Here is a 19,609-nt window from a genome sequence, read left to right on the forward strand (position 1 = left end):
TTACAGTATCCTTAATGTGTTGAATAAAGTCAATCTGAAATAACTAATGCTACGAAAAATATAACTCTAAGCATAACAAAACTTATTACCAAGTTTTCATTATTTTGGCATGTATCACTTGGGCCTCAAGTCTTCTGAAGTATTTAGGTCACCTGAATACTTCAGCATCTTTAACAGTTTGGAAAATTTGACAGCTGAAAGTAAGGAATCTTGAATGATACTTTATTTTTTCTTAAACTGCATAGGAAGAAAAAAATACACAGGATGTGTTTGGGGGTATTATTTTTAGTTATTCAGAAGTGCAAGCAGGCTGAAAATGTATTACAGTCATATCATTCTTTATTTGGCAATAAGTGTGTCAATCATAAACAAACTGTTTGATTCATTAACCCCTCCTAAAACTCTACCCAAAGGGCTTAATCCACAACTGTCAATTCCGAGATCCTGTCTGCCTTCATGAGTCACAGGTCAAATCATACCACACCTTAAGTGTACTATAACAAAAAAAGGAGGGTTTGAGAGCTACTGGCCTCAGGCTATTTCTTCATCATCACCTTGGGCCATACCTTCCCTGCCTTCTTTCCACCCTGCTGCTGCTGCTGCTGTCACTTCAGTTGTGTCCGACTCTGTGCGACCCCACAGACAGCAGCCCATCCGGCTCCCCCATCCCTGGGATTGTCCAGGCAAGAACTCTGGAGTGGGTTGCCATTTCCTTCTCCAATGCATGAAAGTGAAAAGTGAAAGTCAAGTTGCTCAGTCCTGTCCAACTCTTCTGCGACCCCATGGACTGCAGCCTACCAGGCTCCTCCGTCCATGGGATTTTCCAGGCAAGAGTACTGGAGTGGGGTGCCATTGCCTTCTCCCTGACAATACTGAATTAATTACTTGGGCTTTCTCAGTGGGCTCTGCAGTTTCTCTACTTAGTGCATGTGTTTAAGCTGTCCCCCGGAAGGCCTTCCCTGTAAATCCTATGCCTGCCTTTTTCATAGTTAAGAGTTTACTGTCATCATTAACCAAATTCTGTCGTATCCTCTCCACATCTCTATGGGTCCAGCACACAGAAAGCAACCAATGAGTGAATGAATAAAGCCAGTACCATTAAGATAGTCTCTCAAAGCTGCTATCTCATTCTCTCTGCTTTGACAAATTTGACCATCTCATAGCTTTCTAGTTCTTGGCTTCTGACACTTAGCTGTTCTCTCACCTTTCCTGGTGGCTCCTCCAACTTTTAATGGGGAGCATTTTATAAGGCTCACTCCTGTTGGCTATTTCTGTAGTGAATCAATATTACAGGTGAACCACTGTATTCTTAAAAATTAAGAATAATTTTTAAGTTAGGATCCCAGATCCTCCAGGAGACAGAAGATGGGTAGGAAAAGTGGAGTGAAGTCGCTCAGTCGTGTCCGACTCTTAGCAACCTCATGGACTGCAGCCTGCCAGGCTCCTCTGTCCATGGGATTTCCCAGGCAAGAGTACTGGAGTGGGGTGCCATTGCCTTTTCTGTGGGTACGAAAAGGATCCTACAAATATTAAATTCTATGCTTTCTCATTTTTAGACAATAGTATTTAAAGATTGCTTTTGCCATTACCATAGTAACATGCTCAGTTGTAGAAATTGGAAATAAATATAAAAGCATTAAAAAGAAAAGCCTCTCATCATACCACCCAGAGAAGATCACAGTTAAGATGGATTTATTTTCCCTTCAGGATTTCTTCCATACCTCTTATATCAGTCCTGCCATCAACATATTTGATTAAGATCCACTGCAATTAATAAGCACATAGGCTCTGGAGCCAGACTGAGTTTATATCCTAACTCCATCACTTCCAAGCTACATGGCCTTGGGCAAGCTACATAACCCCTGTCTCAGTTGCCTCATCTGTTAAAATGGTTGTAACAATACCTATATACTTGCATATAAGGGATTGAAAGTGTTTATAGAACACATAGTATAGTGCCTGGCACAAAACTAACACTGTACACGTATTCACCAGCATTATTTTTAAAGTTAAAAATCTTTAATGAAATGGTGAGTTACCTAAAAAGCAACAGTTACATGAATAATCCTGAATATTCATTGGAAGGACTGATGCTGAAACTGAAACTCCAATACTTTGGCCACCTGATGCAAAGAACTGACTCATTTGAAAAGACCCTGATGCTGGGAAAGATTGAGGGCAGGAAGAGAAGGGGACGACAGAGGATGAGATGGTTGGATGGCATCACCAACTCAATGGACATGAGTTTGAGTAAACTGCAGGAGTTGGTGATGGACAGGGAGGCCTGGTGTGCTGCAGTCCATGGGGTCACAAGGAGTCGGACAGGACTAAGCGACTGAACTGAACTGAACATGAATAATGATCATGTATATTTACAACAAAAAGCAGAACTCATCCTGAGGGACATCCATGGAGGTCCAGTGGTTAAGACTTCATACTTGCACTGTAGGAGGCACTAGTGTGATCCCTGGTCGAGGAACTAAGATCCCACATGCCGCATGGGATGAGAAAACTGAGACAAAGGTTAAGTAGTTTGCTCAAGGCCAAAAAACAAAATCTCATCCTGATTCTGAAATTGAGGTGGGAGATCAGTGATCTAGGAACAGGAACAGAAAGACAGACCTATACCACCCTCCAAAGGTTACTACCTAGATATAGGTGAGCTAATAGCAAGTTTTTAAAGTATACATATATAGACATACTTTTCTGAAAAGGTATATTTTTAAAATAACTAAGGACAGAGAGATCTAGAATGACACATCCCATCTATAACTGAGTGAAAGAGATGATTACTTGAGCTATTTCCCAAGAATGTTAAATAAACAGGTTTACTCCATATTTCCTAGAGTTTATAATGAATTTATATTCCACAGTATATTCTTTAATTTGTCCTTTATAACATTTATTCTTCAATGGTAATTACATTATAGTTTTTACCTTCTGAGCTACAGAACATCTGGAGAAGCAGACTGAGAAACCAGAAATGCTAATGTACCTTCTAAGATTCTTTCGGAAGGATACCAACCCCACTGATTCATGTTATGGATTCACACTGGGAGCCACCTGCTTTCTGTATTGTGTTATCTGGCTGTTCCTGCAGGCCTTATATCACATGAAGAGGGTCCCTGTCTGTTTCTGACAGGATAATATTAATCTTATTCTCCAAGTGAGCATGCAGCATATCTCGAAGATCAGAAAGAAAGCCTCGTTCAGTGTTGCTGTGTTCACAGAGGATGACACTTATTCCTTGGGAAGCAGCATCCAGAACATCATGGTGTGACATCTCACCTGCCAACAAAGGAAAGAGCAAATATTTAAATATTAGACACAGTCTAATAACTGTGGACTATGGTTCTGTGCTGAACCACAACAGCAGAAATACCAAGTTTTCATCCTATATGAAGCAAATGTAATACAGCAAAACTTTCACATGAATCTAGAAAGTTATATGCATGTTTCTTACATGTCCTCCAATTTAAAAAGAGAGGCCATCCCACTGAGAATTCCAAATTGTTTCTCCTTGGTATATGCACACATCCAACAGTATCTAATACCACCAGAACTGACCTGTAGGAACACCCATTCAAAAGGTTTCCACAATAAAATAAAATAAACGACCACTGCTTACCTCCCAAAGACTTATTTATACTTTGTGAAATAAAGTGAAGTGTTAGTAGCTCAGTCATGTCTGACTCTCTATATCCACATGGACTCTAGCCAGCCACGCTCCTCTGTCCATGGAATTCTCCAGGCAGGAATACTAGAGTGGGTTGCCATTTCCTTTTCCATGGGGTCTTCCCGACCCAGGAATCGAACCCAGATCTCCCACATTCTAGGCAGATTCTTTACCATCTGAGCCACCAAGGAAGCCCCTTATACTTTGTGAATAACAAAATTCTCAGCATCAACTGTAGTCTAATTCATAAGAATGAAATGAGCTTAAGGTTATTTCTAAATTAAAAACAAGGTAATTTCCTTTGACTCAGGCAAAACGCCTAGAAATTCTGAAGTTACTGGTAGAAGAGGATCTCATCTTTTGTGGAAAGATTTTGGGAAAACTCATAATGTTTTGAATTTTTAAAAAACACTTTGTGAATCTGATGTAGGAGCAAGAATATTTGGCTTTTCCATAAAAGCACAATTTTGAAATATACTTAAGACATAAAGGCATTAAAAAAAGTTCTTAGGAAAAGAAAAAAAAAAAGCCCTCAATTTCAATTCCTCACACTCTTCCCCAGTCAAATACGCATTATTTCATTATGAAGTGTTAGTCACTCAGTCGTGTCCAACCCTTTGCGACCCCATGGACTGTAGCTTGCTAGGCTCCTCTGTCCATGGAATTGTCCAGGCAAGAACACTGAAGTGGGTAGCCATTCCCCTTCTCCAGGAGATGTTCCCAACTCAGGGATCAAACCCAGGTCTCCTGCACTGCAGGCAGATACTTTAACATTTGAGCCACCAGGGAAGCCCTCATTGTAAGGACTAGTTTCTACTCAAGTACCTTTTAAAATATCTTAATTTAAGTAATAGTAGAGAAAAAGTGAAAGGAGAAAAAGGCACTAAGCGGCCCAGTTAGAAGTCATGCTTTGGGAAAGACAAGTCTGGCTGTCTGGACTAGTATATAATTTGTATTTCCAAGGAGCAAGCTTGCCATCTACTGGTCTTCCTAGGATACTACCCTTTATGACCTAATATGTAAAGCTCAAAGGAAGGGTGATGAAAATGGTCTTTTGGCTGGGGTTTCCTATCTCTGAAGTGATATTCAAAGTGATGCCTCACAGATTACAGACATCTAAAGTAAGCTAGATAAGACATTTTCTGTTTCCCCAACTAACCATATGAGAAGGACATTTTAACATTTTGGAACTGTGTGAATTTATCTCATGTATATACTGCTTTGTGATACAAAAACTAATTTTAAAAAGTCATTATTTATGGAAAACAATCAGACATTCCAAACTGAGAGACATACAAAATAAGCAAATGGCCTATGCTCTTCAAAAATGCCAATGCTCTAAAAACAAAGTTGAGAACTAGAACAGATGCAGTGTGTGATCAAGAATTGAGCATCACATCACTCATCATCAGAGACATGCAAATCAAAACCACAGTGAGGCGCCACTTCACACCAGTCAGAATGGCTGCGATCCAAAAGTCTGCAAGCAATAAATGCTGGAGAGGGTGTGCAGAAATGGGAACCCTCTTACACTGTTGGTGAGAATGCAAACTAGTACAGCCACTATGGAGAACAGTGTGGAGAGTCCTTAAAAAACTGGAAATAGAACTGCCTTTATGACCCAGCAAACCCACTGCTGGGCATACACACTGAGGAAACCAGAATTGAAAGAGACACGTGTACCCCAATGTTCATCGCAGCACTGTTTATAATAGCCAGGACATGGAAGCAACCTAGATGTCCATCAGCAGATGAATGGATAAGAAAGCTGTGGTACATATACACAATGGAGTATTACTCAACCATTAAAAAGAATACATTTGAGCCAGTTCTAATGAGGTGGATGAAACTGGAGCCTATAATACAGAGTGAAGTAAGCCAGAAAGAAAAATACCAATACAGTATACTAACACATATATATGGAATTTAGGAAGATGGTTAACGATAACCCTGTATGCGAGACAGCAAAAGAAACACAGATGTACAGAACAGTCTTTTGGACTCTGTGGGAGAGGGAGAGGGTGGGATGATTTGGGAGAACGGCACTGAAACATGTATATTATCATATGTGAAATGAATCGCCAGTCCAGGTTTGATGCAGGATACAGGATGCTCGGGGCTGGTGCACTGGGATGACCCAGAGGGATGAGATGGGGAGAGAGGAGGGAGGGGGGTTCAGGATGGGGAACACGTGTACACCCGTGGCTGATTCATGTCAATGTATGGCAAAACCAATATAATATTGTAAAGTAATTAGCCTCCAATTAAAATAAATAAATTTCTATTTTAAAAAAATAATTGAGCATCAATCTGAACAAGAAATACTATAAATTTTGATCAATTAACAATGTTAAATTCCTGAATTTGGTCATTATAACATGGTCATATAAGGGAATGTCCTTGCTCCTAGGAGATATAATGCTGAGGTATTTGAAGGTAAAAGGTCATCTTATCTGTAATTTATTTATAAATGGTTTGGGAGAAAACATCAATACATATTAGGTTGGTGCAAAAGTAATTGTGGTTGGTACAAAAGTAACTGAGATTCAAAAGTAATTGTTGTTGGTGCAAAAGTAATAGTAACTCAGGTTGATGAAAAAGTAATTGAGGTTCAAAAGTAACTGCAGTTGGTGGAAAAATAATTGAGGTTGGTGTAAAAGTCAACCACAATTACTTTTGCACCAACCTAATACTTATGCATACACAAATATATACACACATATATGATGTTATAGACAGAATGTACAAATGTGGCAAAGAACAGCCATTAGTAATGTAGGTGGGGCTTCCCTGGTGGCTCAGAGGTTAAAGCATGTGCCTGCAATGCAGGAGACCTGGGTTCGATCCCTGGTTCGGGAAGATCCTCTGGAGAAGGAAATGGCAACCCACTTCAGTATTCTTGCCTGGAGAATCCCATGGATGGAGGAGTCTGGCTGGCTACAGTCCACGGGGTCGCAAAGAGTCGGACAAGACTGAGCGACTTCACTTTCACTTTCAATGTAGGTGAAGAGTATATAAGAGTTGATTATACTATTCTCACTGCAACTTTTCTATAAGTCTAAAATTCCTTCAAAGTAAAATGTTAAATTTTAAAATAGAAACATCATGTTATAACATGTTAAACTGTCTATACACTGAAAGTTTACTTCAATCCGGTATAAATTTGAGGGCTTATAAAAATCTTATATTTTAGACAGGACGGAAATCTAAAAAAGAGTGAATATACATATAACTGATTCATTTTGCTGTATATCAGAAACTAATACAACATTATAAAGCAACTATACTCCAATAAAAATTAAATAAATAGCTGCCCCCCCCCAAATAAAACCCTTGCTTCTTTAGAAGGAAGGAAAAGAAAACAGACAATGGTCATATACACTTTTAATTGGTTCAAAGCAATACATCAGGCTTACTAAGATGCTGCACCTATTCTCAGAGACATGACATCATTTCGAGTGCAGCAGCCTTTGTAAGGGAGGATGCTAGATGATAAGGCACGGGCGTATGGTGGCAGGAGAGGTCTAGTAATGCCAAAGGGATGGCCATTGAGTCTAGTTTTAGAAGTGGGTAAAGTAATCTTAAGCCCCTGTCTCCTAACCCTCAAGAGGCCTAGAGGTAGAAATGCAGCTGGTAACAGCAGCGTTCAAAGTGCCTCCAACTCCCTTGGAGGAACAATGGGCCCTGTTATCAATTAGGTATTAACCACAAGGACAGAGTACAGAGCCTGGGAGTCAAACAGTCTCTGTCCAAAAGAAGCGCATATTGTAGATTAAGAAAAAAGTGACAGGAATTGGGAGGGGAAGGTATGATCATCAGGGGCAGGAGCCGGACACTGTCAAGAAAATGCTTCTCAGGGGAGGCATCTCTGAGCTTATCACTATAAGTATACGAAAGGAGCAAAGCAAAGACAACCTAGCCAGGGAAAACAGCATGAGCCAAGACCGCATGGAAGAGGACGTGGGACGCTCGGGTTCACCAGGGCACATGGAGGACATCGCTGACGGGTTTTCAGCCATGATAATATTATACACCGTCACATCTGTACTTCTGAAAGTTAGTTCTGGGGGAGTGTGCAGAAGATTAAGATTAGAGGCTTAATGAAGTACTTTAGGTAGGGGATGTCTGGACGGAGATAAAGGTAAAATTAGAAAGATTTTGGAGCTAGAACTGAAAGAAAGTGATCACTGCCTTCAGGGCCGAGTAAGAGGAACAATCTTCTACCTAAGGCAACAGGTAAAAAGTGTCCCAGTAACTTAAGTGAAATCTGAGAGAAATCATGTTTAGGAACAGAATAGGTTAAATAAATGCTGAACATCACTTTTTAGATAATCTAATTATTAGATGACTTTTTTTTTCCTTCCACAAAGTATGTGGTATGTCCCCAATTTTGACATAGTTCTTTATCTAGTTCAGCTTCAAAAAACATTTATTAGATCCATCTGTATGTTAGATGCTGTCCTAAAATCTGCTAATTTTTACCTTGTAAAAGACAAACAAAAGTAGGGAAGGGATACACAAGAAAAGGGTATCAAGAAAAGGGTACAAGAAAGGTCCAAAGGCTGTCCTACCTGTGAGATAAAGGTCGGCATCTGTCCCCTGCAGGACGCTGCTCCCAGAACCAGCGCACAGAGCCACGACTTTGACTGGGGACTCTTCACGATAAAGAAAACAAGAGACCAACACTTTTCAATTCCCCTTCATATTAATATTACAATCTGTACCAAGAATCCGATATGTAATACAGATCTCTCTCTCAGTCTTATCACCGGTATGTGAATTTTGTGTAAAAAGTTTCAAAAAATAATAAAACATGTCTTCATATAGGCAAACAGACTATTCCTTGGTATTACAGAGCTAACCTAAAGCAAGATTATTATTCCTTTGGAATCTCACTGTTGCACAAGCCCATGTAAGGCACCTCTGAATAGTATTTACCACTATTAGCACTAGGCTTTAGGCTTTACCACAGTGCTGCTCAATTAATTACCTGGTCTCCAGGTAACAGTAAGAGGTAGGCATGTTTGTCTCTGTCCCCAGGTAAGGAAGCTAAGGAACTAAACAGGCTAGTCAGAGGATGCTATGTAATGAAGTTGACACATATCTTTTTAACTTTTGATTTTATATTGGAGTATAGTTGATATATAGAAAACGAACTTATAGTTACCAGTGGGGAAGTAAGGAGAAGGGATAGTTAGGGAATGTCATGGACATACTGCTATATTTAAAATGGATAACTAACCAGGACCCACTATTTAGCATAGGCAACTCTGCTCAATATTATGTAACAACCTAAATGGGAAAAGAATTTGAAAAAGAATAGATGTATGTATAACTGAATCACTTTGCTGTACACCTGAAACTAACAAAACATTGTTAATTGACTTTTTTTTTTTTTAATATGGTATTTTCCTAAAAGAGCATCCTCTGGAGAGTGAAATACAGAAGCTTTCAAGCCAAAATCCAACAAGTGTTGAGTACTTAGATTCCTAGAATGGATACTTCATTAGTTGTATTTCAAAAAAGGGGCAATGGAGCTAGTCAGAAGTCTTATTCCATCTCTGCCACCCACCTTCTTTGGAAATGAGCACTCATGAGTTGTTTGATCCAACTGTGGACTTTGGTTAAGTCGGTTACCTCTGCAAACCTCAATTTTTTCCACCTATACAACAGGAAAAATAATACTTCCGAGACATCTAAGAATAGCTAGCACTTCCTGCACTTAGCGTGGGCAGCCACATGAATTACGTCACCACTGCCATGCCTGTCGAAGCCAGGCAGCAGACATGACTGTCGCATGGACCCACAGCATCAGACTCCACACTCGTGACAACTGCACTCCGCTGTTGCCTTCGCAGTGGACACACACACACTTAGCACACTCTGAAGAGCCCTGGGCTCACTGCAGGGGCCCAATAATGCTCTGCTCATTCCTTTTGTTCCCCAAAGTGCAGGAGAAAGCCAAGAGAGAAGGCAGTGGCTACAAAACTCAGAAACCGCAGTTACATCACTGAGCACAGCAGTACCTCACTATAAATTATCACCAGTATTGTAGACTTTAAGATCTGCATTGTAATTGGAGCAATCACGATTTCTAGCTTTCTTCCTGGAATGGGGCAGGACTGCACTTGATGCTCTTCCTGGGTTGACTGACTCTGAACAATTTGTTGAACAGAGTATGTACCATTTCTAGACTACAATGTTTACCCGCAGTTTAAGACTCTCCCTCTTCAAGACCTGTCTACAATGAGCAGAGTCCCCTGCTGATCTGAGATGGACCTGGAGTGTGAATGAGAAATAAATCTTGTTTAGGCCGATGGGATGTATACCACAGCATAACCTTGTCCACTCTGACCGATAAAGTAAACCAGTCATCTTCTGTGAGCTGCTAACACATTTCTATCATATTGATACAGCCAAAAGTTTCCATTTTTGCCCAATATTATCAGTAGGTATGCTGGATAAATATAGAAGACATACTTACCTAAGGTCTTCCCTATTCCAAGAGCAAGGCGAACATGAGATAGTTTTAGGTGACTTTTGATTCGCTCAATCATGGTTTCCAAGGAGACAGACTCATCCAGTGTGCATAACCGTCCCATCCCAGTATAGAGAAGGAGAGGCTGTAGAGAAACAGAAATTAGGAAAACGGGGCATCATCAGTCCCAGAAAACAATTCCATAGAGGAAGGAGCAAATACTGAGATCAATAAAACAAGGGCACTATGAGCTTGCTATAAAACTAGCTCCAGGGCTTTCCTGGTGGTTCAGTGGTAAAGAATCTGCCTGCCAATGCAGGAGACACAGATTCATTCCCTGATCTGGAAAGATCCCACATGCTGCAGGGCAGCTAAGCTCATGCACCACAACTATTAAGCTTGTGCTCTGGAACCCGGGGGTCGAAAACTACTGAAGTCCTTGGGCCCTAGAGCCTGTGCTCTGCAAGGGGAGAAGCCGCCACCATGAGATCCCCATGCATAGCAACTAGAGAGTAGCCCCCACGCAGCAATGAAGACCCAGCACAGCCAAAAATAAATAAATAAATAGATAAAATTTTTTTAAAGTAGCTCCAAGCTAAAAGTTAGGAATGCAAACCTGACAAAAACATTCTCTGACTTCTAGGAGCTCAGTCTCCTGAGAAGGTAGTTTTCTCTTCTTTTTCTATTTTTTTTTTTTTGCTGAGTGGCATGTGGGATCTTAGTTCCCTGTCCAGGGATCGAACCTCTGCCCCTTGCATTGGAAACACGGAGTCTTAACCAGTGGACCACCAGGGAAGTCCAAGGTGGGTACTATTTTTTTATGGGATCACAAAAGAGTGACAAAATAGATGAGTTGCGATGGCGGGGGCGGGGTAGGGGGCGGGGGGAAGGTGGATACTTGAAGTAAGGGGAGTAAAATAAGCTTCTACAAGGACTTGGGTCTTGAAGACAAACCAGAAAGGAGTTAAGAAAGGAGAGATGTCAAGTGCAGGGTGGTGGGTTAGAGATACGGTGAGATGTGGTGAGGCATTCTATTTTTTTTCTTTTTTCCTTTTTATTTATTTATTGAGGCATTCTAAACAGAGAGAACATGTATAGAGGTGCCAAGGTGTGAGAGAGCACACAGGGCAGATCTAAAAGCAGACAGTATAGCTGGTATGCAGAGCAAGGGATGGGGAGGGAGCAGAAGCTGGAGACAGGGGTCCTCGCTGGTCATGAAAGGCTACACACTCTAAGCTGAAAAGCCTGGACTATCTCCTGGAGGTGTCTGCTCAGGAGTTTACTGCATCTTATATCCCAAGGGAGGGAACATGAGCGTTTCAACTACTGTGGTGGCAAAGCAAACAGAGAGGAGAAACATCTTGTACATTTAGGGACAGAATCAGCAGGGCTTGGATGTACGGGAGCAAGAAACCTGCAAATAAAACAGCTCTTAGGGTCACCGATAAAACAGAAAAAAAAACTTGTGTTTAAAAGCATGGTATGTGGATAAGGTCAGTTTTTGTATATACTGGATTTTAAATACTTGTGAGATCTGTAAGTGGAAAATGTTCAGAAAGTGGCTGGAAATATAGTTGTTTTTTTTTTTTAATTTTATCTTTTACCTTAAGAAAGCATCCTGAGACAGGAAGTAAAGACATAGGGATCACCACATGTCAAGTTAAAGGAATGAATAAAATGGTCCAGGCAGAGGGTATAAAATAAGAGACTGAATCTGTAACTGAGTCTCTCATCATGAAGAAGTACCATCATGGTCTGAATGTTTCCGGCCCCCTCAAATTCATAGGATGATATCCTAACCTATAGATTAGGAGGTGTAGCCTTTGGGAGGTACTTTCAGATCATGAGGTTGGAACCCACACAACTGGGATTAGTGCTTTAGAAAAGAGGCTCCAGAGAGATCCCAAGTCCCCTTCACTGTGTGAAGACACAGAGAGAAGGCACCATCTTCGAAGCATGTAGTGAGCTCCCGTCAGGCAACACTCAGAGTCTGCCAGTGCCATGATTTTGGACTTCGCTTCCTCCTTAACTGTTAAAAATAAATTACTGTTGTTTGTAAGCTATCCAGTCTATAGTATTCTGTTATAGAAGTCCAAACATGTTATGGCAGCCTGAATGGACTAAGATATCTACATTTTTATATTCCTGAACCGTCTCCCTTTTTCAATAAACTTTCCAGGGCCCAACATGCTTTCATCACCACTTTGTGCTTCTACTCTTGGCAATAGTTAATAATCTGTTGAACTAACACTTTACATATGAATTTGTCAAACAAAACTGCACTGTAACATAAGATATCTTTTATTACCTTCTCGAGTGACAGAATTTCAGTCTTCTGATAAAACTGCCTATTCTGGGAAAGAAAAGCCACCACCTGCATCAAAGCTTGCTGAGTACAATTCAGACTGAGCCGTGTTTGTTCTTCATCATCAGCCCTGGAAAGAAAAGTCACTTGGTTTAGGATAAACATAAACAAATCAATATAAATTTAAAATATATATATATATAAATTTATGTACTCAAAATAATCCATAGTTTACAACCTCCTGTAATAGAAGATTAGATTTATATGGACTTTAGGATTTAATTCCAAACCATTTTCTAGAATAGTGTTTCTGAAACTTTAGCATGCATCAAAATCATCTCATGGCCTTATTAAAACAGACTGTTGGGCCGTACCCTCAGAGTTTCTGATTTAGTAGGTCTGAGTGGGGGCTGAGGATTTATCTAACAAGTTCCAGGTGACACTGATGTGCTGGTCCAGGGACCTCACTATGAAACCTCTGTTGTAGAACTGTTCTTAGTCCTGGTCGTGCATTAGAAATCTCTTGCTGGCTTCTTAAAATAACAGCTGCTGGACTCTTCTATAGACTCAGTGAAACAGAACCTCTATGAATGGGGCTGGGGCAAACAAGTTTTTTAAAGCCCTAGAAAAGTTAATTTTCAAACATCATTCAATACAAGAATTTCCCAGACAGACTCTCGGGCAAATCCCATTCTAATTACATAGATCTAGGATAAAGCAAAAAAATCTGCATTTGTCTTTGTTTATTTTTAATTGAAGGATAATTCTGCTATAATCTTGCATTGGTTTCTGCCACACAACAACGTGATGCATTTTTCAAAAGCACCCATTATGCTTATGATTCAGAGGGTCCCTGAATCACCCTTTAAAAAGCAATACCCTTAGGAATTCCTTGGCGATCCAGTGGTTAGGACTAGGTGCTTTTATTGCCAGGGCCTGGGTTCACTCCTTGGTCAGCGAACTAAGATCCTAAAAGCCACGGGGCACGGCCAAAAAAAATTTTAAAAAGGAACATTTGAGAGCCTCTCCAAAAAAACTAGCATCAAGAAAGTTTTGTATTTAATCATAAACTCTGAATATAATCACAGAATTCGAGAACTAAAAGATACCTTGCAAGATAATGTGGAAGCGTAGTTTTAACACTGGAACCATCTGCAGAGATTTGAAAAGAAAAAGCAAAAACAATGCCTGGTCCCCAGTCTAACTGTTAAGTCCCAGATACTCCTGTAATATGGACAAACTGGAACCAAACTAAATGTGTATCAGTTCTTTAAAAGGTCCACCAGTTAGGAAGCAAAATGCTTCAAGAAATTATAGTACATTCATAATAAGAAATCTACATGGAAAGATTACTATGACAAGTAAAAAGGCAAATACAGCATACCATTTAATTAAAAAAAACAATGACTAAAACAAAACTATACATTCCTTCATGTCCCTATACATGTTTGGAAAGATACTCACTTCTCTGAAAACAAAAGACAACTCGAGTTGAAGATCTTGGGACTGAGTAGAAGGGACAAGGAGGACTGTGGTATTCTTTGAAGTTTCCATGCTCTATTTGTATAATTTTAATTTCAGTATTTACACAGTGTTTCAGAATGGTAAAAGATATCTATGACCGAAATCTATGCAAAATCTTATAAATAATTTTCCTTAAGGATCTTGAAATCCCTCAATACTATTACAGGACATTTACTATGGCTTTAGTATAATGTATCTATACATAAAAACCACTCATCAAAGAGTCATTTTTAGTGTAGCTTATATGGATTTCCATTTTAGCTTTGCACAGCGGCAGTTGAGGTTTACCCAAGGCATGATTACTGCTAACAGATTTCCATTTTATTAAAAGGTCACTATATTTATCTTTGATTTTTTTTTATAATTATTAAGTCCTAGCTCTGCATAATGTGTCTTTTACAATGCTTTAGTAGGCAAGCCACTCCAGCGTTCTTGCCTGGAGAATCCCAGGGACAGGGGAGCCTGGTGGGCTGCCGTCTATGGGGTCACACAGAGTCAGACACAACTGCAGTGACTTAGCAGCAGCAGGGTAAATTAGTCCCAACATTTTTTGGTATCTCAGACCTAATTTAATAAATGATTGGCATATCTGAGAGGCATTTTAACGTATTTTTTCCCTTTCAGGTGTTTGGGAATCATCATTTGCTGGGAACTGATAAAAGTAAACCTATATTATCAGTATATCACTAGGGTTTATCCACATACCCTAAAGTAAAAATACCTTTCAACACTGTCAGGAGGATTAGAAACACTGTAAGATGTGTGGTTTAGTCCTTCCTGCATAGAAAATAGTCAACAAGCGTTATCATTTTCATTGTATTGAAAATGATCCCATAGTTTTCCTCCTCAGGGACCCATATGCAAATGAGAAGAACGCTGTGTTGTAAACCTACCAGAGGAAAAAGATGCCGCCTGAGGAAAATGAGGAAACTTAAATAGCAGGGTTACAGAATTTGTAAGAAAGATTCTTAATATACACACAAAAAGAGGAAAATATATTGTACCTAGCAGAAAAAGAAGTAACAGATACACCCGCAATTTCTTTCAGTGAGGAAACGACTTTGTCCAGGTCTTGGGTATGGGTAACACTGAATTCTACTCTGTGAGTTCCCTCTGTGGGGTAATCAGGAGCTTTGGAAGGATGGATGGGCCTGGAGGTGCAAACACCTAGAAAAAAAATGGTCAGGAGTTAAAAGAGATTTTGTGGGTTCTTTTTTAAATTAAAAACTACTACTGTAAGAAGTGAGTATTCTTTAAAGGATTCATTCTTAGATGCTTCTATAATAAACACACACAACATGGTCCTTACATATACACCCAATAGTCCCCATAACCTAAGGATTTTGTATTGTCATACAGAATCATATTTCTTTTCAGAACTATTTTCCAGAAGACTCTTAAATATCACAGAAAGTTGGACAAGACTGACTCATTAGTTTCTGATGACATAAAGAATTGAGACTGCTTACTAAATTTACTTGTGTAAACTATGATTCAGGTCACAAAGCTCATAATCCACTTGACCACACTAATCCAGATTATATCATCACAGAAGCTTCAGGCCAGCACAAGGAAACCAAAAAGGCTTACCAAAAATAAAGCTAAAAGCACATACAGTGAATTCTCTCATTGTCCTGGGCATAAGCACTAATCCAGTGAAACTATCTGCCTGATATATGAAGTATATTCTGGAGAGGCCTGAGCTTTCAATTCAATTCAACAGGCTTTTCTGGAGTGCCTGAGTGCTAGGCACTGTGCCACTTGAGTAAGGAATCACAAAGCTCAGCCAAAAATGAAGATTTCCAACGTAGTGTTTATTCAATAAGAATAAAATTTCATTTTCAAATATAATTTAACTGTCAGGTTTCAGCAAGGTTATTTTAAAATATATAAAAACCGAATAACGGCCCCCATCCCTAAAGAGGTCAAAACACTATTGAAAAGACACTCTATAAAATTTCAAAGCACTGACTGGGAAAAAAACTAGATAGGAAAGAACAAGAGGCTTCTCACCAAGCCCTTTAGCCAACCAGCTGTTGACTCCCTGAGGAGCAGCGTCATAGGCGGTGTGAGGAGAGTAGATCCCAACTCTGTTCTCCAGTGCCCGGATTACCAGGCGCTCCTTCCATGTCTTCCAGGTGATGCGCTTCATGGGTCGGAAAATAGGCGGGTGGTAGGAGAGGATGAGATCCGCCTTCTTCTGCAGCGCCTCCTCCATCACTTCCTCTGTCAAGTCATTGGTCAGGAAGAGCGTGTTTACAGTGTGTGGTGGGCTCGGTTCCACCAGTAATCCAACATTGTCCCAGCTCTCAGCAAATGAGAGGGATGCAAAGTCGTTCAGGGAGCAAAGGAGAGCCTTCAGATCCATGAAGGAACGGGAAGAGCTGTAGATCTGGGAATGGACCAGGCGGGCTGTTGTGGCGACCAGGCGTACACGAGATGACAACATGCAGAAGTCAGGCAGAACTGAGTATCTGAAGTCAAACACAGACTATGGAGGACATGTACACTTCACAGACTCAAACCTTTTCAGACAGCAAAGTATATGAGCAAAAGAGCTGTATGTTACACTAAAAAAGACCCAAATGTGATGGCATGTGTACTCAGTTGCTTCAAACCTAGGTCTCCCGCATTGCAGGCATATTCTTTACCAGCTGAGCCGCAGGGGAAGCCCAAGAATACTGGAGTGGGCAGCCTATCCCTTCTCCAGCGGATCTTCCTGACCTAGGAATCGAACCAGGGTCTCCTGCATTGCAGGCAGATTCTTTACCAACTGAGCTATCAGGGAAGCCCACTCAGTTGCTTCAGTAGTGTCCAACTCTTTGAAACCCACTGGAATACAGCTGGCTAGGCTCCTCAGTCCATAGGATTCTCCGGGCAAGAATATTGGAATGGGTTGCCATGCCCTCCTCCAGGGCTTCTTTCTGACCCAGGGATCAAACCCACATCTCCTGCGTCTTCTGCGATGCAGGCAAATTCTTTACTGCTGAGCCAGCAGGGAAGCCATACATAAGTTCAACTATTGGCTCTATCATTTACCGGCACATGGTATCACAGGTTAAGTCACTTAAGCGCTCTGAGCTTGTTCTCTCATCTATAAAACAGAGATACTATAACTTACTTCATAGGTCATCTGGAGGAATAAATGGATTAATATGTTTAAGTCACCTTGCACAAGCCTGGAGTGTGTGTGTGTGTGTGTGTTGGTCAGTCGTGTCTGACCCTTTGCAACCCTATGGGCTGTAGCCCACCACACTCTTCTTTCCATGGAATTCTCCAGGCAAGAATACTGGAGTGGGTAGCCATTCCCTTCTCCAGAGCACAAGCCTGGTACATAACACACAATTACATTCATCCCCTCCACCCTGTCCCCCCAACACCCTCTGTTCTTAGTCTTCTCACCCTTACTTCAACCATCCTTCTCCATTTCTCTAGATATTACACTTCCTTCCAAGACCACTTCGACTTTCTAAATAAAGCTTTTCTTGACAAACTTTCTCTTTCAGTGTCTCCCCTTTTGCTCCAGACATTCTCTTAATTAATGTTATATTCCTGTTTGTCTCCCCTAAAGCTACCAGAGAATAGGAACTATCTTTTCTGTATTTCAGTATCTCCAATATGGGCCAGCACTAAATGCTTACTATACACAGTTTCCCTTCCCCTATGATAGCAGAATTTGGAGTTAGGGTGGTATATACTAACATTAAAAAGTGCTTTATCAGAGAGTTCCCTGGTGGCCTGGTTGTTAGGATTCCGGCTTTCACTGCTGTGGCTCGGGTTCGATCCCTGGTTGGAGAACTGAAATCTCTCAAGCTGTGGGGCATGGCCAAAAAAAAAGGTGCTTTATCAAGAAAAAGTAATGATACCATACATAAAAAATTAAGTGGTTTATCAGTAGCCAGAACCATGAGATGCAGAGGTGGGTCACTGTGAATGGGCAAGGTCAAGGCAGGAAAGGGGCAGGAGATGCTGCCCCTGAACAAACACCTTGGTGCCATACAAAGGCCAGAATCAAGAGGTGGCCGAGGTGAAGATGTAGGGTACTCTGTGAGCAGAGTCAAAGCCTTCTAGACATCTGTATCCAATACAAAAGATAACACTGTTAGCTCAATTCTTCTCCCCCCCAGCTCAATTCTTAAATTGAGTATCTATGAAAATTTTTTTGAAGAAAAGCATTTCATGGTATGCAAATTAGCAAGAAAGCAGTCAACTGTAAATTTTAATTGGAATACCTGTAACTCGTTAACCACGGAAACAATTTTTTAAACTTTTCAGTTCAGTTCAGTAGCTCAGTCCTGTCCGACTCTTTGCGACCCCAAGAATCGCAGCATGCCAGGCCTCCCTGTCCATCACCAACTCCCGGAGTTCACTCAGACTCACGTCCATCAAGTCAGTGATGCCATCCAACCATCTCATCCTCTGTCGTTCCCTTCTCCTCCTGCCCCCAATCCCTCCCAGCATCAGAGTCTTTTCCAATGAGTCAACTCTTCGCATGAGGTGGCCAAAGTACTGGAGTTTCAGCTTTGGCATCATTCCTTCCAAACAAATACACAAAAAATATTTAATGCACTTATTCAAAATATGGTTTGGAGTGATGCGGAACCTCCACAAACCCTTGAACTGGGGTCTTGGAAGATCTTCTAAGAGTCCTTATACCACTTGCCGGCTTCCCTGGTAGCTCAGCTGGTAAAGAATCCGCCTGCAATGCCGGAGAATGCAGGAGAGCTGGGTTCGACCCCTGGTTGGGTACATCCCCTGGAGGAGGGCATGGCAGCCCACTTCAGTATTTGTGCCTGGAGAATCCCCATGGATAGAGGAGACTGGTGGGCTACAGGCCATGGGGCCACAAAGAGTCGGACACGACCGAGGCACTAAGCACCACAGCACATACCACTTCCAATTTCCAGATTCCAGGTCCTGATACTAATTACTCCACTCTACAGACTCTTCTAAAATCTGGCAAGGGCTAAAGTGAAGCTCTAGTGGTCTACCACGGCGGTGTTGATTTATTTACTGTTAAATTTGTAGGACTTAAAGGTAACAAAACACTCCCCATTCACAACGAAGCTGCGTAGCTTGAAGCCACAATTAACAAGAATGGAAGCCGGCCCAGCATGGTGAAGACATGACTTCACCATGTCTTTTTACAGACTCTAAAACCAGCCTGACTCCCAGAGCCAAAGCTGTTTGCGGTTTCCACCTCTGAAGGACAGAAACAAGTTTCCAGCTCACAGTGTTCTTGCAAGATTTAACCGTAAAGCTGGGGAAAAGTGCCTGGCCTAGAGTCAGCGCTGTTTAAGTATCATTAGCAGGGCCACCTCACAGCCTGCAAACTGCGCCCCCCTTTTTTCAGTCCCACTTCAGACGTTTTCCAGGACAATGAAGAGAGCAGGTGGCAAGGCCGTAAACCTGAGAGTCAGGGCCCCGGCCCCTCTAGAGCCCTATCCTATCTCGAGGCAACCCGGTTTTCTGCGCCTATCTCTGCCCTGTGGCTATCAGGGTGCTTGCTGCCACAGCCCACCACCGAAGGCTCAGCTACCCAGGCCGGAATCTGATTCTCCCAAGACTCACCAGTCCCGGGACTCCGCGAGTGCTACTTCCGGTCCTGCGCGGAACTTCCTGGTGT

General features: G+C 41.3%; 1 protein-coding gene across 3 annotated transcripts; it reads right to left on the reverse strand.

Annotated features, from left to right (window-relative positions):
* On the reverse strand, nucleotides 1,010-19,605 carry NIF3L1 (NGG1 interacting factor 3 like 1). 3 transcript variants are annotated; one of them, XM_018061006.1, is made up of 7 exons: nucleotides 17,686-18,064; nucleotides 15,997-16,457; nucleotides 14,988-15,150; nucleotides 12,463-12,589; nucleotides 10,161-10,299; nucleotides 8,248-8,331; nucleotides 1,010-3,288 (listed from the first exon to the last, which is right to left on the reverse strand). In XM_018061006.1, exons 1-7 carry the CDS (start codon nucleotides 17,979-17,981, stop codon nucleotides 3,104-3,106), a joined length of 1,455 nt encoding a protein of 484 aa, XP_017916495.1. In that variant the 5' UTR covers nucleotides 17,982-18,064; the 3' UTR covers nucleotides 1,010-3,103. The 3 variants fall into 3 exon arrangements, with proteins under 3 accessions (XP_017916495.1, XP_005676408.1, XP_013826496.1); XM_005676351.3 differs by lacking the exon at nucleotides 17,686-18,064 and adding an exon at nucleotides 19,555-19,605 and having other exon boundaries at nucleotides 2,839-3,288; XM_013971042.2 differs by lacking the exon at nucleotides 17,686-18,064 and adding an exon at nucleotides 18,875-19,136 and having other exon boundaries at nucleotides 2,839-3,288.

Source organism: Capra hircus, chromosome 2 (assembly GCF_001704415.2).
Source record: "Capra hircus breed San Clemente chromosome 2, ASM170441v1, whole genome shotgun sequence".
Taxonomy (NCBI): Eukaryota; Metazoa; Chordata; class Mammalia; order Artiodactyla; family Bovidae; genus Capra; species Capra hircus.